Here is a 26,206-nt window from a genome sequence, read left to right as displayed (position 1 = left end):
TTGGTCTGCTGTGTTCATCCAGCTCCACACTTTTTTATCCAGAATTGGTGGGCTAGGTTTGGAAGTAGCAGCCAAAAAATGCACATGTACGGACATGGAAAATTCAAGTAGGGTTGGTTACGTAGCAGCTGTGTGGACATGTATATCTCAATAACAAATGGGAAATACTGGGAAGAAAATGGACAGGAGTCCACAGTTGAAATCAGAGGTCCTGTGGTGGGATTAAATTTACAAAAGTAGATGTATTCAGCATGGACAAGTCTAAGTTCAGAGACAGTATGAGTGAAATCCAGGAGCTTTTTGATGGTGGTGTATTGGAGGATGAACTGGTAGAGGTTTTTCAATGGATATGAAGATTCACGGTGCGTGCAGAAGGGCAGAAGAAAGACAGTGGCAGCAAAAGCTGGAGATCACTGTAAGTAGCAGTGAAATATATTCTGGTGCAGTGAAGTGAGGTAGGCAGGAAACAGATTGCGACTGAAGTTGTAAAACAGGCGGAACGATTAGAGCAGTCACAGGCTCAGCAAAAAGATAACAAGGTGTAGAGCTGGATGAACACAGCAGGCCAAGCAGCATCAGAGGAGCAGGAAAGCTGACGATTTGGGCCTAGACCCTTCGTCAGAAATGGGGGAGGGGAAGGGGGATCTGAAATAAATAGGGAGGGAGGCGGATAGAAGATGGATAGAGGAGAAGATAGGTGGAGAGGAGACTGACAGATCATACAGGCAGGGATGGAGCCAGTAAAGGTGAGTGTAGGTGGGGAGTTAGGGAGGAGTTAGGTCAGTCCAGGGAGGACGGACAGGTCAAGGGGGCGGGATGAAGTTAGTAGGTAGGAAATGGAGGTGGGGCTTGAGGTGGGAGGAGTGGATAGGTGGGAGGAAGGATAGGGTGAGATGAAGGACAGGTTAGGGAGGCGGGGATGAGCTGGGATGGTTTTGGGATGCAGTAGGGTGAGAGGAGATTTTGAAGCTTGTGAAGTCCACATTGATACCATTGGGCTGCAGGGTTCGCAAGCGGAATATGAGTTGCTGTTCTTGTAACCTTCGGGTAGCATCGTTGTGGCACTGCCAGGAGGCCCAGGATGGACGTGTCATCTGCAGAATGGGAGGGGGAGTCGAAATGGTTCGGACTGGGAGGTGCAGTTGTTTAGTGCTCACTGAGCGTAGATGCTCTGCAAAGCAGTCCCCAAGCCTCCGCTTCGTATCCCCAATGTAGAGGAGGCCACATCGTGTACAGCGGATGCAGTATACCACATTAGCAAATTTGCAGGTGAACATCTGCTTGATGTGGAAAGTCTTCTTGGGACCTGAGATGGAGGTGAGGGAGGAGGTGTGGGGGCAGGTGTAGCATTTCCTGCAGTTGCAGGAAAATGTGCCGGGTGTGGTGGGGCTGGAGGGTAGTGTAGAGCGGACAAGGGAGTCACGGAGAGAGTGGTCCCTCCAGAAAGCAGATAAGGGTGGGGATGGAAAAATGTCTTTGGTGGTGGGGTCGGATTGCAGATGGCGGAAGTGTCAGAGGATGATGCGTTGGATCCGGAGGTTGGTGGGGTAGTATGTGAGGACGAGGGGGATTCTCTTTCAATCCCTCCCACTTCCTACAGACAAAGGGGGTGGCCATGGGTACCCACATGTGCCCAAGCTATGCCTGCCTTTTTGTAGGTTGCATGGAACAATCTCTCTTCTGTAGCTACACCGGGCCTAAACCCCACCTCTTCCTCCATTACATTGATGACTGTATTGGCGCTACCTTGTGCTCCCACAAGGACCACGAATAGTTCATCCACTTCACCAACACGCTCCACCCCAACCTTAAGTTCACCTAGACCATGTCCACACTCCCCTCCAACCCCACCACGCCCGGTACTTTTCCCGGCAACCGCAGGAAGTGCTACACCTGCCCCAACACCTCCTCCCTCACCCCCATCCCAGGCCCCAAGAAGACTTACCACATCAAGCAGAAATTCATTTGCATATTTGCTAATGTGGTATACTGCATCTGCCGTTCCCGTTGTGGCTTGCTCTACATCGGGGAAACGAAGCGGAGGCTTGGGGACCGCTTTGCAGAACACCTACACTGAGTTCGCAATAAACAACTGCACCTTCCAGTTGCGAACCATTTCAACTCCCCCTCCCATTCCGCAGACGACATGTCCATCCTGGGCCTCCTGCAGTGCCACAATGATGTTACCCAAAGGTTGCAGAAACAGGAACTCATATTCCGCTTGGGAACCCTGCAGCCCAATGGCATTAATGTGGACTTCACAAGCTTCAAAATCTCCCCTCCCCACTCTGCATCCCAAAACCATCCCAGCTCATCCCCGCCTCCCTAACCTGTCCTTCCTCCCACCTCAAGCCACACCCGCATCTCCTACCTACTAACCTCATCCCACCTCCTTGACCTGCCCGTCCTCCCTGGACTGACCTATCTTCTCCCTACCTCCTCACCTACACTCACCTTCACTGGCTCCATCCCTGCCTCTTTGACCTGTCTGTCTCCACTCCACCTTCTTCTTCTATCCATCTTCTATCTACCTCCCCATCTCTCCCTATTTATTTCAGAAATCCCTTCCCCTCCCCCATTTCTGAAGAAAGGTCTAGGCCTAATATGTCAGCTTTTCTGCTCCTCTGATGCTGCTTGGCCTGCTGTGATCATCCAGCTCTACACCTTGTTACCTCAGATTCTCCAGCATCTGCAGTTTCTACTGTCTCTGAAACAGGCTCAGCAAAAGCAGGCTAAGTGTTGATCAAAGTTACTTTAAAACTGAAGCAACAGAGTAGCAGATCAGAGAGATAGCAGCTGAGCTGAGCACAGTAAAGTCCAGCTCAGATGTCCAGAGATGTCAATGGCATTGGAAAACAAATTTAAGAAAACAGATTCAGAGATCACTGGGGAAGGCAGTGAGCAGGTTGGCTTTATAAGGATATGGGTAGTAGAGGCTTAAGCTAGCAATTAACTTGAAGTTATGGCCAAAACAACCAGGCAAACAGTGGAGGAATAAACTAGGGAGGAAGGGCAAGGATGGCATTAGATGGTCTAAGATAGAAGGAGCTTGTTCAGAAGCTGACAGTTCAGTAATCATCTTGAAAAACATTCTATCAATTGCATTACAAATCTCATCCACCGGTTAATTAATTAATTTCAACCCCACATCACTAACTACCGACTATCTGTTTCAATCAGGACTCTATTCCTAAAAGCCATTTGTTTTAAGTCACTCTCACATCTCAATGCTCAGACACACTGACAGCTATTCAACAATGAACAGCCACCCTCCCCACGTCAGGGAAACTGCAAGACCCTGCCTGGTTTACCTCTCTTTGTTCTGCAGGAGAAGATGACACACAACCAGCGGTTGCACCAGTGCAGATGTGCCTGCATGTTTCAACCTCCGCTAAGGAGCTGTAATGCTTTTCACGTTCACCAGACATCCCAAAGGCATTTTACAACTAATGAAGCATTTTTTGAAGTATAATCGTAGTGTAGGAAAGACCACAGCCAAATAAGGAAGAGCAAAATCCCACAAGCAGCAATATGACTTTGATTAAATCATTTGTTTTTGTGATGTTGTTTGAGAGATTAATTTTGGCCAGGACACCAGAGATAACTCCTCTGTGCTCCTTCGAAATATTTGCCATGGCATCTTTTACATCAACATGCGCAGACAGACATCCAGGGCCTCAGTTTAACGTCTAATTTGAAAGACAGCACTTCTGATGCTGCATACTCCCTCAGTACAGCACAGGAGTGTCAGGTTATGTTTTTGTGCATAAACCCTGGATTGGAACTTGAACCGAGAACGGTATGACATTGAGCATGGCTAATATTTAATGAAGAAGATGGGAGAAAAGTCAGAATCATGATCACTGATAGAGGTAAGTAAGCAGTATGCGCTATGGAGGCTCAGTTATTGAATACATTCGAGACAGAGATCAATAGCCACATTAAAGATATCAAGGGATATGGAGAAAGTATGGCAAATTGCATTGATTAGCTGTGGTATAGATGAATGGCAGAATGGGCTCAATGGGCTGAATGGTCTACTCCTGCTCCTATTTCCAATATTCTTAAAATGAATGCATCCAAACAACTGGCAGGATACTGAGTCTTGATCTGGATGATACATTACCCATAGTCACAGTTCCAGTTGCATATCAAGGGAGTGACATCCCTTTAGGTTTGGATACAGGGCTGAGTTCACAAAGCTCAGCAAAGTAGCGTGTGTGAAGTCAATGCGGAGGCCTACAAAACTTTCCAGATTTGAATAGTGGTTCCACTTGCTTGTCCCAGGTAAGAAGGAATGAAATGGTATCACTTTGCATAGACAGACTCAGTGGCCTCCCTCATGTAGCACGGCTCTGCAGACTGAGAGGTATTGCTTACATCTCCAGCCTGAAAAGAGCCAAATGCTTCAATGTTCATGACCTTGGTCACTTTACAACCAGAGGAAATATAACCCTTACCTTGCTGGGAGATTGACAGTTAGCCCATTTCAGCCAAAACCTCTTTTATGAAGGACTGATGTCTCAAGCACTGATCATTACTGAAGACGAACTACAAGAATTGTGCCTTAAACAGCAACAGAGAAGGTCTTGGGCTGATGACCCTTCCTCTCCATTCTCCTGCTCTGCATGGCATGAACTCATAACTGGTTTGTGTGTAATTCACCACCTCAGCACAAGCAGTTCCACTTTCCCCTGATCGTAAGTGTGAAAAAGCACCAAAAGGAGTGGAATTTTATCAACAGCCAGAGGAAAATTGCAGAATAACTTCTCCAAATGATACCTAATTGTAATACCCATTGAACAAGTTTTTGGTATCAAACTTTGTCACATTCTCATGATACAACTAATCGCAGAAGCAGTCTAAAAGCAACTAATGTTCTTCACATTCTACCCATAAAATGAGGCATAGTGGTTAACACTGCTGTCTCACAGTGCAGGGAGCTGTGTTCGATTTGAGCTTTGGGTGACTTCTGTGTGGAGTTTGCATGTTCTCCCCATGTCTGTGTGGGTTTGCTTTGGCTTTCTTGCACAGTCCAAAGATGTGCAAGTTAGGTGGATTGGCCATGGGAAATTGTCCTGTAGTGTCCAGGGATATGCAGGCTGGATGGCTTAGTCTTGGTAAATGCAGGATTATAGGTTGGGGGAGTGTGTCTGATGGGATGGTCTTTGGAGGGTTGGTCAGACTTGATGGGCTAAATGGCCTCTTTCTGCACTGTAGGGATCCTTTGAAAATAATCATTACAAAAACATCGACCATCAAATTCCCACTAAAACAATTATAAAAGAACAGGTTATTTTTCCTTGGATCAAGATGCTGTTCAACAAACAAATGTAGGGTTGAATTGAACAGTAAAAGTTTGCTGTTTGCCACTGGACTGAAATTCTGACTCTTCCTTTCAAATCTCTAAATACACTGAACATTTATCCAAGTGGTAGTAAATCTAGCTGTAGAATTTCCAGGATGTTTCAGGCTGAATTTTGCTACTTACCTGGAAATCAAGTAGCTGCACCCTTCTATGGACCATCCTCTGTGGACTCTGTAGGACTCATTAAGGACAGCTCCTTCCCCAAACACCACTGGAAACACACTGAGCTTTATGTGGTGGTCTGTCCACATTGCGTTGGCTATCCAGCCTTGAGCAATAACGCTTCAGAACCCGCGGGAAGTGGCGATCATTGACAGTTGAACTGGCAGTCCAGGCGTTGTTCATGCTGCCAGCTTTCCCTGTATGAGCTTTATGGTATAATGTCACAAAGACATTCAGATCCTCTTCCAACACTGTCCACCACCATGTTGCCAACCCTCTTGGCTCTTAGCCTGCCTCCAAGAAAATTCGCTACTGTGATTTAGAGAAGCATCAATGCTCTTAATGTTATTACTCTCTAACAGAATAACTGGTGTATAAAAAATATGTCCATGGCCTTTTCTTTAAAATCAACTTTTCTTCAAGGACTCCTTTAACTATGTTAGATACAAATTTCCTTTTACTAATCTTTCTTGGCTGACCTTGGGTAACCTATGTCTTTTCAAGTGAATATTAAATTTATGCAGTTCTATTATCCCTAGAATCTTACCAAGGACCAGTTGCTAGCCCTATAATGAGACTGTTTTGAGTAGAATTCTTACACAGGATATGTAGGCTTTCTCCAATCCTTGCTAAATTTGATTTGGCTACTAAAGTTTTGAGTCCATTTCCTAGCTGGAGTCAGCCAAATTGAAAGGTTGCCTGGCTGTCAGAGACAGATAGACCTTTAGCACCATGCTGCAGATGGGGACTGCTGAGGGTTGGCGGGAGGGATCAGAAAGACCAGAGGCTGGGGAGGATCAGAAAGCCTAGATTGGTAGGAGATGAAATCTTGCTTCTTGGAGTGTGGGGAGATTGGATTTGGATGGGAGATGTGAAGTGGGTGGTGGAGGGAAGGGTTGGGGGGGGTATCATCAGGGCCTGTTGACGATAATTGAGAAAAACACAATATTAGTTCAGTGGCTGTGAGAGGAAGCAATTTTGCTCTCCTTGACCCAAATCAACACTGGAAAGACCATTTTCTGCTGGATCCAGCAGACCTCACCTCTCTTTGCTGACTGGACAAATTAAAACACAAAATGGAAATAAAATCTGAGGCACACAGCCTCACTAAAATATCTAGGTAAGGAACCCAGAGATTTTGCCCTCCTCATCCCACCTGCATTAGAAGTGTGAAGTGGGCAAACTAAATTTGGGAACTTGAGTAATTCTTTAAAACTTGCATTTCCCATCAACCCAAACCCAAATTTTTGGGGTTTATTTGACCAAGATGTCAACAACAAATTGTCATTGATAATTTTATTCATGCCATCACTACAGTATGGAATGAATGTAGCTACCTTAATCTTGGAGAGTCTATTCTCAGCCATGACTATCCAAGCTATGTTAATATCTAACTCATTTACTGCACTTGCAATATGACACTACTCAATAATGACACAAAAATCTTCCATTTTAACATAAGTAGGTACTGGCAACTTCTGACTTACACATCCCTTCTGCACAATGTTGGCAAAAAAGAGCAAAGATATCAGTACATGGTGAGGTGTAAAGGCAGTCCTCATTTTAAAAATGATGATTGCATTCTAAAACCCAAGCTCATGCTAAACTGAAATGTGCAATGTATTTCCCATTGAATAGCACAGCAATACAGCAGAATCCTGAACATCTGTCTATGCTGTATGGAAACTGAGACAAAAAATACCCTGCTAGTCTGTCAGGCAGTTTTTCATCATTCAACATATTCCATTTAATAAAAAAAACATACAAATTAGAAGAAGTAGGCCAAACATCCTTCAAATCTGGTCTACCGTTCACTAAGGTCATGGCTGATTTGTTTGGGCTCTGAGTTCCAAATTGCCATCCCTCCCGATAACCTTTGGTTCCCTGGCCTAACAAATGCCTATTTAACTCTGCCATAAGAACATTCCATGACCCTGACTTTTAAGGCAGAATTTCAAAGTTAGACAACCCTCTGAGAAACAAATTTCACCTTATCGCTGTCCTAAAAGGGTGACCCCTATTTTTTTTAAAGTCCCCTCGTTCTGGATTCACCCACAAGAATAGCCATTCCATATCCACCTTGTCAAGACCATTCAAGATTTTATAAACTTCAACCAAATCACCTTCACTCTTCTAAATCCTAATGGAAACAATCTCAGTCTATCCAAAACAAAAACAGAAATTGCTGGAAAAGCCTAGCAGGACTGACAGCATCTAGGGAGAGGGATCTGACCAATGGTCACTCAACCCAAAACGTTAACTCTAATTTCTCTTCACATTGCTAAGTCCTGCTAAGCTTTTCCAGCCTTTTCTGATTTTGTTTCTGATTTACAGCATCCACAGTTTTTTTGGCTTTTACTCAGCCTACCCAACGTATTCTCAAAGTACAACCCACTCATTCCAGCTACCTGTCAAGTAAATCTCCTCCTGAACTCTCGAATTAATTCTACACCTTTTAACATCTACTTGTCTTTCTTCAAATCTTCTGTGCTTTTTGGTTTTTTTTTCTTTGCTTTCACCTTCATATTGTCTGGACTCCAATTTTGTTTTGCATGTTGAGCCCTTTGCTGCAAGTCTGTTTGTAATTTGATTCTCTATGCATTCAAGGAACATCAAATTTTAATGCATGGTCTTTATTTTCTGTTAGAAACTGTCTGTTGTCTGATCATAAATGAGATTTTCCATTGCTTCCCAGGCTTTTGATTAATGACATACTTATATTTCCTGGAGGTTGTTTTAGGGCTGGGGAAAAGGTGGGGGGAGATCATTTATTTGGAAATGTTTCTTTTCCACCTGTGATGAATTAGTATTATTTGGAATGGGAAGGCTTAATTTTGAGGAACCTTAGATCATGTATGGAATGCTGATAACAGCAGGGCAAGTAAGGGTTGAAAATCTGAATTTGTCTTGTCAAGATGTAAGATTTGGACAGCTGTAAGATTTTGAGGAGAAACAAAGTTTGAATTCATGCTGAAAAAGGATATGTAAGCTATAGAGAGATATGTCCCTCGTCAATTAACCTGATGCAATAACACCAAAGATGTAGCAGCAGAAGTAGGTCATTCTGCCCACTGAATCCGCTCTGTTTTTCAATGAGATCATGACTGATCTGACAATACTCAACTCCCCTTTTTTTGCCCTTTCCCTTAACCCTTGATTCCCTTAATAATTAAAAACAAGTCCATCTCTGTCTTAAATATACTTAAATGACCCAGCCTCAACAACCTTCTGCAGTAAAGAATTCCACAGATCCACTAGCCTCAGAGAAGAAATTCCCCTTCATCACTGTCTTAAATGTGTGACTCCTTATCCTGAAATTATCCCCTCAGATCCTACGCTCTCTCACAAAGGGAAATAACCTTTCTATATTTACCTTCTTAAGTCCCCTAAAAATCTTGAATGTTTCAATAAGGTCATGTTATTCTTCTGAATTCCACCGAGTACAGACCAACCTACTGAACTTCTCCTAAGACGGTCTCTTCATTCTGGCATCAGCCTAGTGAACCTTCTCTGGTTTCTAATGGCAGTCTATCTTTTCTCAGAAAAGTTGGCCCACACTGTTCACAGTTTTCAAACTGACAACTACCTTGTATAGCTTTAGTAAAATCCTCCCTTCTTTTATACTCTATTTCCTTTGAAATGATGGCCAAAATTTCATTTTCCTTTCCTATAACCCACTGAACTTGGATGGTCGCTCTGTGACTCATTGACTGGGACTCTCAAATCACTGTGTTCTTAAGTTTTCTGCAGTCTTTCTCCATTTAAATAATATTCAGTTCCTCTATTCCTCCTGCCAAAAAGTACATAATATCACATTTTCCCCAAATTACATTCTATCTGCCAAATTTTTGCCCACTTGTTTGACCTGTCTATATCTCTATGCAGACTTATGTCATCCTCATCAATTGCCTTCCATTTATTTTTTGTGTCATTCAAAAACCTAGCTATATTTCTTCATCTAAGTCATTTATATACTGTAATTGTGGCCCAAGCACTGATCCCTGTTGCACTCAAGTTGCAGATTGCTGTCCTAAAGTTGCCTCCTGTCGTTATTCATACTAAGATACTGCCTCCAACACCACGGGCTCTTACCTTTAGTAGCGTAATATGTAGTACCTTATCAATCACCTTCTGCAAATCCAAATATATTACATCCATCAATTGTCCTTGATGTGTTGTGCTGGTTATGTCCTCAAAGAATTCAGGTAAATTTGTCAGGCATGATATTGATATTTTGTTTTTATGAAGTGAAAAAAATAATCACCAATATCAATCTGATGACACCTAGTTATACATCACAACTATACCTTTTGACTTCTCCACTGTTACTAAATTATCAGACTGTATACCTTGCAACCGGTTTGTGGCTGTTTCTTTTTTCTCTGTAGTTAATGTGGGCAGACTGAAACCATTATGTTTGGTTCCATTACAAACCATGTTCCTTAGCTATCAAATCTGCTCTTCTTTACAACTGTCTGAAGCTGAACCAGTTCTGTTCACAGCTGTGGTCTTACGTTTGTCCCAAGTTGCATTCAACACCACATATTTGCACCATCATTAAAACTGTTTATTTCCACCTCTGGATCATTGCTTAACTCTGCCCCTGCTTTAGCTGCTGAAACTCTAATCTATGCCTTTTTAATCTTTAGACTTGGCTATTCCAACAGTCTCCTGCCTTCCACATTCAGCCCTCTCTGAACTGGATGTCATCCTAAACTCTGTTGCCTGTGTCCTTGCTTGCACCAATTTCTGGAACTCTCGTGAGTACCTGTATCATTCGATACTTCTTTGTGCATCTGAGATGATTGGTCACCAACAAAGGCTAAGTTCTCAAAACAACGGTTGATAACATGTTTCAAGAAGCCAAATACTGATGCTGAAGACAGGAACAGTACTGTGAAAGCTCCCATGGAAGTCATTATAGAGCAGACCATAGGGGCCCTAAAGATGGGATTCAGATGTCTGGACAATACAATAAATACACCGGATATTCCATAGAATCCATAGTGTGGAAACAGGCCATTTGGCCCAACAAGTCAGCACCAACTCTCCAAAGAGCATTCCACCCAGATTCATCTGCCCTATCCCTGTAAATCTGCATTTCCATAGTCAATCCACCTAACCTGCACAGCTTTGGACTATGGGAAGAAACCAGAGCACTTGGAGGAAACCCATGCAGACATGGAGAGAGTGTGCAGACTCCACACAGACAGTTGCCTGAGGCTAGAATTGAACGCAGGTCCCTGGTGCTGTGAGGCAGCAGTGCTAACCAATAAGCCACCATCCCAAATTCCTGCTATAATGTGGATATCTTAGGACATGAAGTGATGGAAGAGTGAGAGGCATTCTCTGAGGACAAAGCTGAAGCTGAGATGGCCCAGGAGAGCCCTTAAAGATGGCAAGGCAACAGGGCTATGGTCTCATGATCTAGAAGATGCACAAACCCTTATGTATAGTAAGGGGAGATTGGCTGCACATCTGAAAAACATCGACTGCAACGTTTCTCATTGGCTTCTCCTGCCATTCCTGTCACCGTATTAACACGGTACCAACTTGGTCCTCACCCACCAGCAGAAATGGCCTAGTCTTCAAAGTCATAGAGGGGTACAGCACAGAAAAAGGACTTTTGGTCTATCAAGTCTGTGCCAAGTTACATAACTTTTCTGAGTGCACTTATCCACAATTGGCTCATAGCCTTGTATGCCTAGGTATTACAAGTGTATGTCTAATTAATTCTTAAAGGTTATACGGATTTATGCCTCTACCACCCTTACAGGCAGTTAATTGAGATTCTGACCATCATCTGGACAAAACAACCTTTTCCTCACATCTCCTCTGAACCTCCTAACCCTTATCTTAAAACTATGTACCCTGGTAATTGATCCCACCACCAGTTCCTTCCTGGCTACTCTATTTATGCCCCTTGTAATTTTTTTACCTCTCAATCATATTCACCCTCAGTCTCCTCTGCTCCAAGGAAAACGACCCCAGTCTATCCAATTTCTCTTCATAACTGAAACTCTCCAGGCAACATCCTGGCAAATCTCCTCTGCATCCTCTCCAGTGCTCTCAAATCCCTGCTATAATGTGGATCCCAGAATTGCACACAATAGTCTAGTTGCGGCCTAACCAACTTTTTTTACAGTTCCGAAATAACTTCCCTGCTCTTAAATTCTATACCACAACTAATAAAGGCAAATATCCATCCTGACCTCAGACATGGTGAGAATGCAGAGATCCCTGAACCCTTTGTTACTCTAGGTATTTGCTTCTTAACATGTGTCAGCTTCTCTTGCAACAAAAGGAACAGAAGGGTTGACTGTGACTGGAATGCTTACATGAGCATTTAATAAGTACAGTCCTACCAAATCTGGTGCTTCCCCAGTGACTGAGGAATTACTTGAGGAATGTTATAACATTGACAGCATAAGGTGGATATGAGCCTTTCAGTGCACATAATGCTGAGCATGGCAGTGTCTGTGTGATATGGTTGTGTAGTTTTTGAGCATTTACCCTTGTGGAATGCAGCACCCTGGTCGCCATTTTCCTGCAATGGGATCTCTTAGTTTTTGCCTGCTTACAACACTGACCTCCTATGCAACTTCAGACAGACCACCCAGGTCTAATTGATGACTTCATTTTCCCATTAGCAGAGCACTTACTAAAGTTTCATTGAAGTGGGAAGCCATTATCAGAGGGGTTGCAGATATTTTGGGGCTAGGTTGGAATGATGACTATAGGCTGTTGTCTTGTTCCTGGCTGGCAGCGAGTGAAAGGATGCCCACAAAGCCTTTAAATATGGTGCCAGAACCTTAAATCTCAGAAGATGCTATGGGGGACAAGAGACTTTATCCACCAATGAACTGATGTGAAAACAGCAGAAAAGAGGTTGATCAATGAGAAAAGTCATCATTAGCCATGGCGGAAGTGACACCATCTAAGATGCCAACTGCATCATTTTACCTCCAAAATGGAAAATCCTGGCTATGGTGTTAATGCTTGCTGAAAAAGAACTAACAAGTTTGAACTCTCGTCTGTAGCTTGCAGGATGTATATACACTTCCAATGCATTTCTTAGTACTTTTTAAATTGTGATGAGGATTAGTGCCTCAATCACCTTTTCAAGTAGTAAGTTCAAGGTGTAAAGTATCTCCAGGAACTCCTTTCAATCTAACACCTTTCAATCTACCAATGGCTGTTTCACTGCCAAAAGAAAGCGCTTTTGTGAGGATGATTATGAGCCAGCTATCTGGAGGTACGACATTAACTAAATGTTGAAAATTATATAAGGCTGAATTTGGTCTCAGCTTTTTCTTGGTTACAATTCAACTAAGGAACTAGGTTTTAACTGCTGTTGTGATTGAAAGTTAAATTGTGAATATTTTATGCTATTTTAACACTATCCAAATATTTTCTCTTAAAGGTGGTCTATAAGGAAAGACATGCCTGATACGTTGTACAGATGGTTCATCCTCCAAGACCTGTGCAAATATGGTCCCATTGAGTCAGTAATCTTTTCTGGACATAGATGTGCCCAAGTTGTGTTCAGTGATATACTGTCAGCGTGCAAAGCAATTAACACCCATTCAGTTAGAGTTGCAGAACAGCGTTATCATTGTTTTTGGCATTATCCATTTATGAAGCAAAATTACAGATTTTAAATGTAGAAGAGTGACATAGTATTAACAAATCATCTAACTTTCACACGTTCTGATAGTGTATCAGATTTCAATTCATTCCCTCCTAGCCATCCATAATTTTCCAAATTAATAATCACACATAAGACTGAATATTTAAAGTTATACATTTCTGAAAACAATTAGAAAAAACGTCTAGCAGTATGGCTGACCAATTAATAATTACCTTGCAATGAAATATGGACAAAAAAGCTAACAATCTAAAAGATTAATAACAGAAATATTCTGCAATCAAAACTAGTATTTAGGTTTCTGGACGTCAATTACTGAACAGTGGGGAAATAAAATCACAATTTTGACTTCTTTGTAAAGAAGCCCATTATGGCGTTCATGCATTCTTCAGATAACCATCTTTCCACCAGTCGCTCACATTCTTGGGCATTGACAGCATGCAGCTTTTCCTTTTCAACACCTCTTATTAGCTGCTTTGAAAAAGCCAGAGACTGAAAGTAACATGAATAACAACATTAAATCCTTAAAAATTAGGCAATGATGTGCTATTAGAACCAAAACTAATAACAAAAACATCATTTGATTAGTTGGATCCTTCCTAAACAAATTTAGTTACGAAGATATCTCGCAACGAAAAACCAAGTAAATGACAGTAAAAGCAGTATAAATATATAAATGCTTCAAGTAAACAATGTGGGAGAAGTACAAACATTGCAGTTTAAAAATATATTCAAAACATAACAATGACACTGGATACTGCCCAAAACACATTACAAGGTTAGTGAATGATTGCATTATCTCGGATAAATTAGCACATCAGCATAATCAACCATAATTTGCTTTAATTTTATGCTTGGAGTAGCTAATAATGAATGTAAAGTGAAACAATATTTTCAATTTTTGGATCATTATACTTGAAATAAAGAACAATCAGTAGACAGCAAAGTAACCTTTCTATAACAGTTTCAATTAAAATACTTCCTCAGAAAAGAAAAAAGAATTGCTGAATGCTTGTTAAGTAATCTCCGTCTCCAGAGTTACCCAGTCTTATTATCCAAGCAAATATGATACTCCATAAGTAAAAAAAAAGCTAAATTCTGTTTGCAAGGTTGTTGAACAAGATAAAGACCATGTGGGTTGGGGTAACGTATTAACATTGATGGAGGATGGTTAAGAGATAGCAGAAATAAGGGCTCTCTTCCAGACTGCTGTTATTACTTGGTGTCAACAAGGATCGTTGCTGGGTCTCAGCTACTTACAACCTATAATAATGACTTATGTAATTCACTAGCTACTAATTTCATCCTTAACTTTGGCAACTGTCTGAGACTAAATCAGATAGTGCATACCTTGTTAACATACTTGACCCTGAAATGAGCTTCAAACCAATGTTTTCAGCAGCATTAAGACGGTCTAATTCCAGCACCACCTGATTCCATCCATGCCTCAACTCATCTACATGGAAACACCTTACTTGTGCACTTATTGCTTCTATACTTGACTACTCCAACACTATTCCCAGCTGTTCTCCTACATTTTATCTTTTGTAGACTTCCTAACTTGATTTCAAAATTCTTGTCTGTTTCAAACCCTCCATTGGCCTTGTCCTCTCCCTACATCTGTAAAATAAAGCAGGCAATAAATGCTGGCCAGTCACTAGTGGATAAAAAAGAAATCCTTCAACCCATTATCTTCCAGGATAACTGCATTTATTAAATTGTGACATCTTGAGCATCCTTAGTGTTAATTACTCTACCATTGACTTAGTTGCCTAGGCCCGAAGCTCAATTCCCCTCCGACATTTCTCTGCATGTATCTTCCTTGCTTTCTTCTACTGAAGCATTCCAATGCAATCTAGCCCCTAGTAGGCCATGAGACCTATTCCCAAGATCTATTGGCCAACCAGAGGCCAGCAGTTCTCCATTCCTGTACATGCCATTGACCACAGTGGCCCCTGTCTTCTTTCAGCAGGGATCGTCAGTAGATCCCTGCAGACAGCTGAGTGGAGTGGGATGGGATCTGTTGGCTGAGGTTGCAGGGGTTTCAGCCTACATTCATTCCTGAAGCTGGGTCCCTCGATTGAGCGCTGAGTGCCCATCAACAAGAGACCCCTGGGTAGGCCACTAGCAAATACAGTTGGGGTTGTTTGACAACTTTTGGGACGAATGAAAGACCCAAATAAGTCCTGTTAACTGACTGAGCCACCATTAAATCTAGACAGCTTAGGGGTACTTGGCTCTTTATGGCTCATTAATTATCATAATTGACATTTTGTTGCTGGGTCCTCCCCCTTTTTAATTCCCATCACTAGGAAACAAATGTACATATCTGTGCCTGATTCTCTCGGCCTTCTCACTGTCAAGTGAGATCAAAGATCCAGTAGGTTCTATTAATTCCACCCACTATTTCCTTATGTGGTTACTCTGTTGAGCTTGAGAGGCAGTAGGAACCACAGATGCTGGAGAATCTGAGATAACATAGTGTAGAGCTGGATGAACACAGCAGGTAAGGCAGCATCAGAGGAGCAGGAAAGCCGTCGTTTCAGACCTAGAACCATCTTGTCAAAAGTCAACTGGAAAGTACATCAACTTGCATCATGAAGGTGAACCATTAATTACCATTTTCAAAGCCCCAATTGGGATACTTTTCCATCCTGAATGGCAATTTGCTGCGGACAAATGCCCCTTGCTCATTGTTCCTCAGCCTGGACAGGCAGGTATATCAATGGCTGCAGCCTTCATGCCAATCCTAGAGGCTGTTGATGACACAGCATCCATAATCCAATGGTGCAGCCTTGGACAGGAATTCTAAAACGGAGATTTTCCCTCTGTTCTGAGGGATCTAACTGCTTTCTGTCCCCTTAATATTTTCTTTGCATCCTGTCCCCCAAAAGATATCTCCATATTGAGTTGATTTTGCGGTCTTTGATTTGTTTCAGCAGTGCCCAACTTTCCCAGTGGAAGCACAGGAGACTCAAGAACTGCCAGTGTTCTGATGGAATGGTAGCTCTGAGAGCCTGTTTTTTGCCCACAATTGGGCAATTAGTATGGTAGTGACTAATTAGGAGGCAAACATCAGAAGAGGGTGCCACCAGTCCCAACACCAGATAAAAGAATTTGCAAAGGGCTATCCTATAGGCTTAGTGTGTGAGCATGACAGTAGTCTGTATAGTTTGAGGAAATATGAGGGTATTCACTTTGGCAGGGAGAATAGAAAATAGAATATTTTCAACATGTTGAGCAACTATTATATGTTGATACTAACAGGGATTTGGGCAACTTTACACAACAGCTACAGAAGGTTTACATGCAAGCATGCTAAGCAATTAGGAAGGAAAATGTCACACTGACCTTCAGTGCAAGGTGGTTGAAGTGCAAATATAAGGAAGTTTTACTTTAATTGTACAGGGCTTGGTGAGATTTATGCAGTTTCAGTTAACTGTGACAAGCCAAATCTATATAGGGCCTTTAAGCTCTCAAAGTATTTTGTAGGCGTATTATAAAAAAACATTACATTGAGGCACATTGTGTTATAGAATTGCACAACATGGAAACAGACCTTTCGGTTCAACTCATCTATGCTGACAAGATAACCTAAATTAATCTAGTCCCATTTACCAGCATTTGGCCCATATCCCTCTAAACCCTTCCTATTCAGACATCCATCCAAATGTCTTTTAAATATTGTAATTATACCAGTCTTCACTACTTCATCTGGCAGCTCATTGCATACAAGCACCACCCTCTGCATGAAAAAGTTGTCCCTTAGATCCCTTTTAAATCTTTCCCCACTCACCTTAAATCTAGCCCTCTAGTTTTGAACTCCACTACCCTAGGAAAAAGACTTTGGCTATTCATCCTTTCCATGCTCCTCATTATTTTATAAACCTCTATAAGGTCATCCCTCAACCTCCCATACTCCAGGGGGAAGAGCCCCAGCCTATTCAGTCTCTCTTTATAGCCCAAATCCTACAATCCTGGCAACACCCTTGCAAATCTTTTCTGTACCCTTTTAAGTTTAACAATATCTTTCCTATAGCAGGGAGATCAGAATTGAATGTAGCATTCTGAATGTGGCCTAACCAATGTCCTGCACAGCTGCAACCAGACATCCCATTTCTTATACTCAATGCACTGACCAATAAAGGCAATGTACCAAACGTCTTCTTCACCACCCTGTCTACATTTGACTCCACTTTCAAGGAACAATGAGCCTGCACTCCAAGGTCACTTTGTTCGGCAACCCTCCCGAGGGCCTACTGTTATGTTGCTAGATGTCCAAAAGCTTGGGCAAAGAGATACATTTTAACAGTGTCTTAAAGGAGGAAAGTAAGGTCTAGAAAATGTATGGATCATATTCCAGAGCTTAGGGTTCAGGCAGCTGAAGGCATGGCCGCCAATGATGCAGTGATTAAAATTGAAGATGCTTGAGATCAGAGAATTAAAGGAGTACATATATCTCGGAGTTGTGTGGCTGGAAGAACTGAGAAAGGTAGGGAGGAGAGAAATGATTCAGGAGTATAAAACGTAGGTTCACCTGGTTAATACCTGGAATAAGAGAATTGTCGTGTGAGAAAAAGTCACTTAGGATGTGTCTATACTCTCTGGAATCTAGCAGAATTAAGAGGGATAATAAGGTAAGATTCTCAATGGAAGCAGAAAGTGCTGGAGAAACTAGGCAGGTCTGCCAACATCTGCAGAGAAAAATATGGATTATCTCAAGTTCAGAGGAGGTCAATGGACTTGAAGCATTAGCTCTTTTTTCTTTCTACAGATGATACCAGACATGCTGACTTTCTCTAGCACTTTCTAGTTTTGTTTCACATTTCCAGTAACTGCAGTTCTTTGTTTTTATACCAAGGTTCTAAGTGGGTTTAATAGGGTAGATGATAAGAGACAGTTTCCCTTACAAAATAGTCAGAGTCCACATGGACTGAGTTCAGCAGAAATTACTTTACTGAAAGGGGTGTGAATCTTTGGAAGTCTGTATTCTAGAATGAGGTGGATGATCAGTCTTTTTAAATATATTTGAGACTGAGATCTATACCAGTTTAGACTTGAACAGGATCAATATGGAATTCGGTGGGAAAGTACTGGTTGAGTATCAGCCATATTCCATTATGGAGCAGGTTTGAAACTGAATGGTGTCTCCTGCTGTTTATATCTTATTTTACTCAGGTTATTGCCAAGAACCATAGAAGGGGACATAATTATTATAGAACAAAATCATGGCGCACAATATTTTTGTTTGAATATTGTTAAGCCTACACACGTTAATGATGTGTTCAATACACAATTGAAAATTGATTATTATAATTGTTGCATATATGCTTTAAGCACCAAAACATTTCCTTTTTAAGCCAGTCTCCTGAAAAAAAAACTGAATACTCCTTAAGGAATAGTATTCTCCTCTCCATATGTTTCTACCTTGTTTTCTTCCTTCACTAATATCTCATGTTCTTCACTTACATTTTTTGGTCCCTGTTTCACCTTTGCCTTATTCCTTGCCTATTCTCACATTTCTCTCCTGTTCACACCACTTCTCATGCCCTTGTGTTCTCTCCATTGTTTCCGGAGTCCTTCAGTCTCATCTTTACTCTTGTTCCTCTTTCTCCATCTTCCACTCTTTTCCCTTCCTTTCTTCCTGTGTCTTTTCTCTGCTGCTTTGTCCTGTCCTTCTGTGTGGAGTATTGGTCACTTGCAAGTCATTTTCTTTATTTTTAATTTGTATATTCTGTACCTTTGATTTTTATTTCCGATTATTTTACTTTTGAGTTTGAGTACAAAATGCAATAAGTACAATTAGATAGCAAAGTCTCATAATACTGAAAATTGCATAGTTTTAAGAATTTATGTAATCCCATTGTCTCAGTTCTTTATATTCTAAATAACACAAGAAAGGGAAAAGTATGCAGTTTTCAGAAATGTAAGTGTGGAATAAAAACAAATAGTTAAATGATTGGAGTGATCATATAATCTAAGAATAACTACATATTGATATCATCAATGAAAATGTTTACGTACATTTTTAGGTAGTTTTGCATAAGCATGTAACTTCTTCCAAACTTCTTTTTGGAATGTACTGTCAGGAAATACCTCAGTCACCAATCCCAGTTCACAAGCTTGAGCAGCAGTTAATTTCTTGTTGAACAAGAGAATTTCATTGGCCTAATGAGATCATAAAAATAACAAAGCAGAGGACTTATATTTCCTTAATAATAGGTAGCTTCAGCCTGACTAGTCACAAAACAACAAAAATACCTATAATCGAGCCACGTCATTGCAATCCATTTAATTAGCTCAAATTTTCAACATACGTATATGATTTACAAATTTACAAAATTTGCAAATTAGTTTCTAAGCTTCTGCTTACTCCTTAAAACTGTTACTTTATTTGTAATTCTTGGGGAAACATTCAAAATTATGATTTTGTAATGGAGACTATGATTTATATATAAAAATGTCAATTATTATAAGTTTGGACTTTTAAATTGACGACATATGAGATTTTCTGTGTGAAGTGTTTAATGACTTGGGGATATTTTTATAGCCACAGTGATTTCCTTTAAAATAGCTTGGGCAGTTAGCTCACAGAATTATTAGGTTGAGTATACATCAGGGATGTTCAGGATCGAGCAAGGTAAACAATGTGCATCAAGGTTTCTTTTAGAAAATTCTGGATTTAAAAAAAAACTTAAGCTTACCCCTAGCTTGGATTTTTTAAAAAAATTTCAGTTTTGGGTAGATCTGCAGAAGTCCAAGGATGAAGACTGATGGACAAAATAGTGCTCCTGAGAAGGGAGAGAAGATACAGTAAGGAGTTTAGCGAGAATTCTCGACCAGAAGTGTTTGGATAAAACCCTGAAGAAGTTATTTGAAATTAAATGTTGAAAATCAAGTGTGTGAAAACTCCAAGAAAAGGTTAACGAGCTTTCCCGACTGGGAGTTTTTGAGGTGTTGGAAAAAGTGATTTTCTTTGGTGTGCGTACTGTAAAGGGGATGCTTTTTGGTACTGTCAAGGACTGTTTTGGGATCTATAAAAGGAATGTTTTGACAAAAATGGGATTATACTTCTAACCTTTGTTTTAAAATTTCAAATTATTGTGTATTTTCAAAGGTGTGTTATATATAAATAGTCTGATCTATTTTATCTTCATTTCTTTTGCTTAATAAACTTGACTTTTATTGTCAACATCAAACTTGCAACATTGTGTGTTTATGTTTCAAAGAGAGATCACTTATTAAAACCAAGACAAAACAATATGAGATCTATCAGACCAGGTTTCATTGGAATCTGACTTGTCCAATAACATTAGCTGGGATCATAATAATTTTCATTACAGAAAGCTACCAGAAAATTGTTACAGTAATCTGTCATACAACAATAACAGCTTCACTGGAGTGTCCTGTACATACACATTTGGTACAAAGGAGGGTTTATATCTACATATTACCATTAGGAACATTTAAATCAAACCACGAGGAAAGGAATTTGGCTTGTCACACGGGATTTTACAATACAGAAACCAATCCACCAGATTTATACTGTTATTTATGCTTCACACAAACTTCCTTCCATTTTATTCTATCAGCATATCCTTCAATTCCTTTCTGTCATGTACTTAACTATCCACTGCTGTTGACGTAAAACATTTTGACTATGGTGTGTTCTCCTATAATTGAACACACTCCTCTGGGTCTTTCCATGAAGCTCTGTGCTATATGCCTCAAATATGTAGCAGCAAGTTCCATATTCTAACCAATATCATGTAGAAAAGTTGCTTCTGAATTCACTAAAAGGTATATTATTGATTATTCATGACAGCTGGGAAGCATTTTTAAAGAGGTCCACCACATCATCAATCAATCATCATCACTGTCTATTGTTGATTTGGAAAGGTTTGTATCTTTTCAAAAATTTATTCACAGAATTTGGGCATCGCTGGCTAGACCAACATTTATTGCCCATCTCTAATTGCTCAGAAGCAGTTAAGCGTCAAACATAAGGTTGTGGGTCTGGAGTCACATGTAGGCCAGACCAGCATACCATCTTCCAAATGGTATGTTGGCCTTCACTGGAACAGCATTCAAGTACAGGAGCAGGATATCTTGCTGCAATTGTACTGGGCCTTGGTGAGACCACACCTTGAGTATTATGAGCAATTTTGATCTGGTTATCTGAGAAACGGTGTTCCGATTATAGAGGAGGTGCAATGAGGTTTATCAGGCTGATTCTTGGGATGTCAGGACTGACTCATGAAGGGAGACTGGATTTGCTAGGATTCTATTCACCAGAGTTTAGAAGAATGAAGGCGTATATCATACAAACCTATAAAATTCTACCAGTAAGTGTGGGAAGAATGTTCTCTTTGACTGAGGAGTCCAGAACCAGGGGCTACAATTTAAGGATACTGGGAAAATCATTTAGAGATGAACAGAAGTTTCTTCACCAAGAAAGTGATGAGCCTATGGAATTCACTTCCACAGAAAATAGAACTGGGCAGAACCAGCAGCAGTGCCCTTTTGTTAGGGGCAGTACAGTGGCTTAGTGGTTAGTACTGCTGCCTCACAGTGCTAGGGACTCATGTTCAATTCCACCATTGGGCGACTGTCTGCGTGGAGTTTGCACATTCTCCCCGTGTCTGGGTGGGTTTATTCAGTTTCCTCCCACAGTCCAAAGATGTGCAGGGTAGGTGGACTGGCCATGGTACATTGCCCATCGTGTCCAGGAATGTTTAAGCTATGTGGGTTAGACACGGGAAAATGCAAGGGTAGGGGTATGGGTCTGGGTGGGATGCTCTTCAGAGCAGTGGTGTGAACTTGTTGGGCTGAATGGCCTGTTTCCACACTGCAAGGATTCTATGATTAAAATACCGAATGTTTTTAAGAAGGAGTTACATATAGTTCTTGGGGCTAAAAGGGTCAAGTAGTATGGGGAGAAAGTTGGAATTGGGTACTGAGATGCATGATCAGCCATGATCATATTGAATGGCATAGCAGGCTCAAAGGGCTGAATTGTCTACTCCTATTTTCTGTTTTTATCATAGAGTGCTTCAAAGTTTTTGAACTGTTCCTTTCAGACTGTCAGTAAAACAGAAATGCTGAAAATATTCAGCAGTGCAGGCAGCATTTGTGGAGAGAATGTTCGTACTGGCAACCTTTTCTCTAAATTACTTTCAGTATTGATTTTATTCCTGATTTCCAGCATCTGCAGCATTTTATTTCTGTGTAAGTCCTTTCATGCTGTGTTTATATTATAATGGCAACAATTAAGGTTTAGAAGATAACAATTACAAATTTCACCATGGGACAGGTTGTATGACTAAGTTCAAAAAACCAATTTAAAACATGGCCAAGAAACCTACCAGATAGAGCAAGACCCCAAAGACTGACTACTATATTCAGGAAAGGAATCCTGCTACCCCCTTCCCACTTTGATTTTCAAGCAAATTCACCCTCTGTGTGAAGGGGCCTTGCAAGGTGTATATTTTCTCAGAGAAAATATGGATGTGCAATAAACAAAACCACGTCACTATCCTGAGAAAAAAATAATGAAAACATGTTCAAAGTTGAGTTTTCATTTACCATATCATAATTGGGGTACAGCTTACTCCATTTGTTAAATTTCAGAAAAGACTGGGTGTGACAATAATGCTGACCATTTCTCCTGTGTCAACCACACACAATTAAGTGACTATTTCATGTGAAATTCAATTAACAAAAGTACAATAGAGATATATGAACTCCTAAAGTTTTTTTGGTTGAAGTCTAAATACAGTTACATATCAGTGCATGTGCAATTATTATACTAAATACATTACAATAAAGTTTGTCAGCATGATTGTTGATATGAATCGTTAAGAAGTCTCAATAGCAAAATTTGCTACCTATACCTTGCTAGTACCCATTATCTTGGGGAAGGTGTAAGATGAACAGCCTTCTGGACTTTGACCGAGTTTACTAAATGGCGCATGGAATGTGGCCTGTATTGAAACATCATAAAACAACACAGATTTGTTACATTGTCATACAACTCCAGCATTATTTATTATCTAAAAACTATTTTCCACAGAAAAGAGCAGATTTCCTTTTAGCAAGGATAAAAATGATCAACCATATGAGAGCATTTGAGACTCACTTTATCAGTGGCATAGACTGCATCGAATAATCCTAAAACAGTGACAGCAACTCCAACAGCAGGACCATTAATTACACCAATCAATGGCTTTGGAAAATCAATGTAATGGCTTACATATCTCCTGTTGGAGGCAAATTTTAAATCATATCATTTTGTTCATGCGCAGATTTCAAAAATACACAAATGTTGCAATAATTAAAAAGTCTTAAGAAAACATTAAGTATTATTATTGTCAAATGTATTCCTTAATGACAAAAAAACTTATGCTTACATTTTAAAAATATTATTCTAAGCCATTGAGTCATACAGCATAGAAACAGACCCTTTGGTCCAACCAGTCCATGCTGAAATTAATCCCAAACTTTTCCCACCTGCCTGCTCTTTCCAAACCTTTCCTATTCACATATCCATCCAAATGTCTTTTAAATGTTGTAATTGTACCTGCATCTACCACTTCATCAGGAGGTTCATTCCACACGCAAACCACCCTCTGTGTAAAAAATTTGCCTCTTACGTGTTCCCAGTCATGAAATTCCCCATCATAGGGAAAAGACAAGTACCATCAGCTCTACCTATACCTCTCATTATTTTATAAACTTCTTTCAGGTCACCTCTCAACCTGCAATGCTCCAGTGAAAAATGACTCAGCCTATCCAGCCTTACCCTATAACTCAAGCCCTCCATACCTGGCAACATCCTGGTAAATCTCTTCTGAACCCTCTCCAGCTTGATAATATTTTTCCTATAACAGGGTGACCGGACCTGAACACAATATTCCAGAAGAAGCCTCACCAATGCCCTGTACAACCTCAACATAAAGTCCCAACTCCAATACCCAAAGGACTGAGTAATGAAGGCAAGCATGCTAAACGTCCTTTTAACTATCCAGTCTATATGTGATGCAAACTTTAAAGAATTATGTACCTGGATCCCTCTGTTTTCCAACATTACCCAAGGCCCTTCTATTAATTGTATGAGCCCTACGCCTGTTTGTTATGGCAAAATGCAATACCTCTCATTTACCCAGATTGAACTCCATCTGCCATTTTTCAGCCCATTGATCCGTTTGATCAAAATCCTTTTGTAATCTTTGAAAGCCTTCTTCACTGTCTATATGCCAACAATTTTTGTGTCATCCGCAACCTTGCTAACCATGCCTTCTATATTCTCATCCAAATTATTTATATAAATAACAAAAGAGGACCCAGAACCAATCCCTGCGGAACACTGCTAGTCACAGGCCTATAGTCCGAAACACAACCCTCCAAAACCCCTTGTTGTCTCCAGCTGTTAAGCCAATTATGTATACAATTAGCAAGCTCACCTTGAATCCCATGTGACCTAATTAGTCTACCATGTGGAACCCTGTCAAAGGCTTCACTAAAATCAAAATGAACAACATCTACTGCTCTGCCATCATCAACCTTTTTGGTAACTTTCTCAAAAAATTCAATCAAGTTTGTGAGGCACAATTTTCCTTGCACAGAACTATGCTGACTATCCCTAATCAATTTTTGCCTCTCTCAATGTCCAATAATCCTATCTTTTATAATCACTCCAACAATTTACCTACAACCGAAGTCTGACTCACAGGTCTATAGTTCCCCGGTTTCTCCTTACAACCTTTCTTAAACAAAGGTACAACATTAGCCACCCTCCAGTCATCAGGCACCTCACCCGTAGTCACAGATGATGCAAATATTTCTGCAAGTAATTTCCTCCCTTACTTCCCACAACATTCTGGAATACATTTGATCAGGTCCCTAGATTTATTCATGCTTGATATTCTCTAAGACCTCCCGAATTTCCTCATCTGCAATATGAACTGTTTTTAAAACATCAAAGTTTATTTATCTGCATTCTCCAGACTCCATTTCTTTCTCCACAGAAAAAAATAAAGTGAAATATTCATTTAGTATCTCTCCCTTCTTGTAGGGTTCAACACAAAGACGACCTCCTTGATCTTTAGGAGGCCCAGCTCGCTCTCTAGTTACCCTCTTGCTCTAAATGTATTTGTAGAATCTCTTTGGATTATCCTTAACCTTCTCTACCAATGCTATCTCATATCCCTTCTTTGCCTTCCTGATTTCTCTCCTAAAAATGCCCCTACACTCTTTACATTGATTAAGAGATACAATTGAACCAAGTTACCAATCTCTAAAAAAAATTCTCTTTTATTCTTGACTAGAAGCTCGATATCTTTATTCATCCATTGTTCCTTAATCTTACCAGCCTTAACTTAAGGAACAAAATATCTCTGAATTCTTGCCATCACACCATTGAACGCCTCCCACTTGACAGATGACCCTTTACCTGTGAACAGTCTACTCCAATTAACTTTTGGAAGTTCTTATCTCATACCATTAAAATTTGCCTTACTCCAAATAAAACTTTAACTTTTATGGAAGGCTTATTGTTTTCCATAACTATTTTGAAACTAATAGAATTATGATCGCTAGACCTGAAGTGTTCTCCCACTTTTACTTCAGTCGCCTACCCTACCTTAGTGCCCAAAAGAAAGTCTAGTTTTGCTCCTTTTGGAGTAGGAGCATCCACTTATTGCTAACGAAAATTTTCTTGAGCACATTTGACAAATTCTTCACCATCCAAACCTTTAGCACTATGGTAGTCAGTCAGTATTTGGAAAATTAAAATCCCCCATTATTACAATCTTATTATGCTCACATGTATCTGAGATCTCCCTACATATTTGTTTCTCAATTGCTCGCTTACTGTTGGGAGCCTATAGTACAATCCCATCAAAATGATCTTTCCTTTCTTATTTGTAATTTCTACCCATATATTTTCACTGGATGATTTTTCAGAAATATCTTTACAGCAGTAATGTATTCCTCAAGCAAAAATCACCTCCCTCTCCTTTCTTGCCTCC

General features: G+C 40.5%; 2 protein-coding genes across 4 annotated transcripts in view; one reads left to right on the top strand and one right to left on the bottom strand.

The window, feature by feature from the left end:
• LOC132210705 (testis expressed protein 56-like) overlaps window positions 1-20,375 on the top strand; it is a 120,141-nt gene extending 99,766 nt beyond the window's left edge. For both annotated transcript variants that reach the window (XR_009446876.1, XM_059652368.1), the window contains one exon: window positions 12,954-20,375. Coding sequence is in view for 1 of the 2 variants with exons in the window: in XM_059652368.1 (XP_059508351.1) it covers window positions 12,954-13,191 (238 nt within the window). In the remaining variant the exon portion in view is untranslated. The remainder of the gene's footprint in view (window positions 1-12,953) is intronic.
• The window catches only part of eci2 (enoyl-CoA delta isomerase 2), a 158,389-nt gene continuing 145,328 nt past the window's right edge, over window positions 13,146-26,206 (bottom strand). For both annotated transcript variants that reach the window (XM_048555279.2, XM_048555269.2), the window contains exons 7-10: window positions 23,317-23,437; window positions 23,072-23,161; window positions 19,203-19,346; window positions 13,146-13,670 (exon numbers count right to left, since the gene is read on the bottom strand). In XM_048555279.2, the coding sequence (XP_048411236.1) occupies window positions 13,515-13,670; window positions 19,203-19,346; window positions 23,072-23,161; window positions 23,317-23,437 (511 nt within the window). In that variant the 3' untranslated portion in view covers window positions 13,146-13,514. The remainder of the gene's footprint in view (window positions 13,671-19,202; window positions 19,347-23,071; window positions 23,162-23,316; window positions 23,438-26,206) is intronic.

Source organism: Stegostoma tigrinum, chromosome 2 (genome assembly GCF_030684315.1).
Source record: "Stegostoma tigrinum isolate sSteTig4 chromosome 2, sSteTig4.hap1, whole genome shotgun sequence".
Taxonomy (NCBI): Eukaryota; Metazoa; Chordata; class Chondrichthyes; order Orectolobiformes; family Stegostomatidae; genus Stegostoma; species Stegostoma tigrinum.
This window is presented reverse-complemented; position numbering and strand designations above follow the sequence as displayed.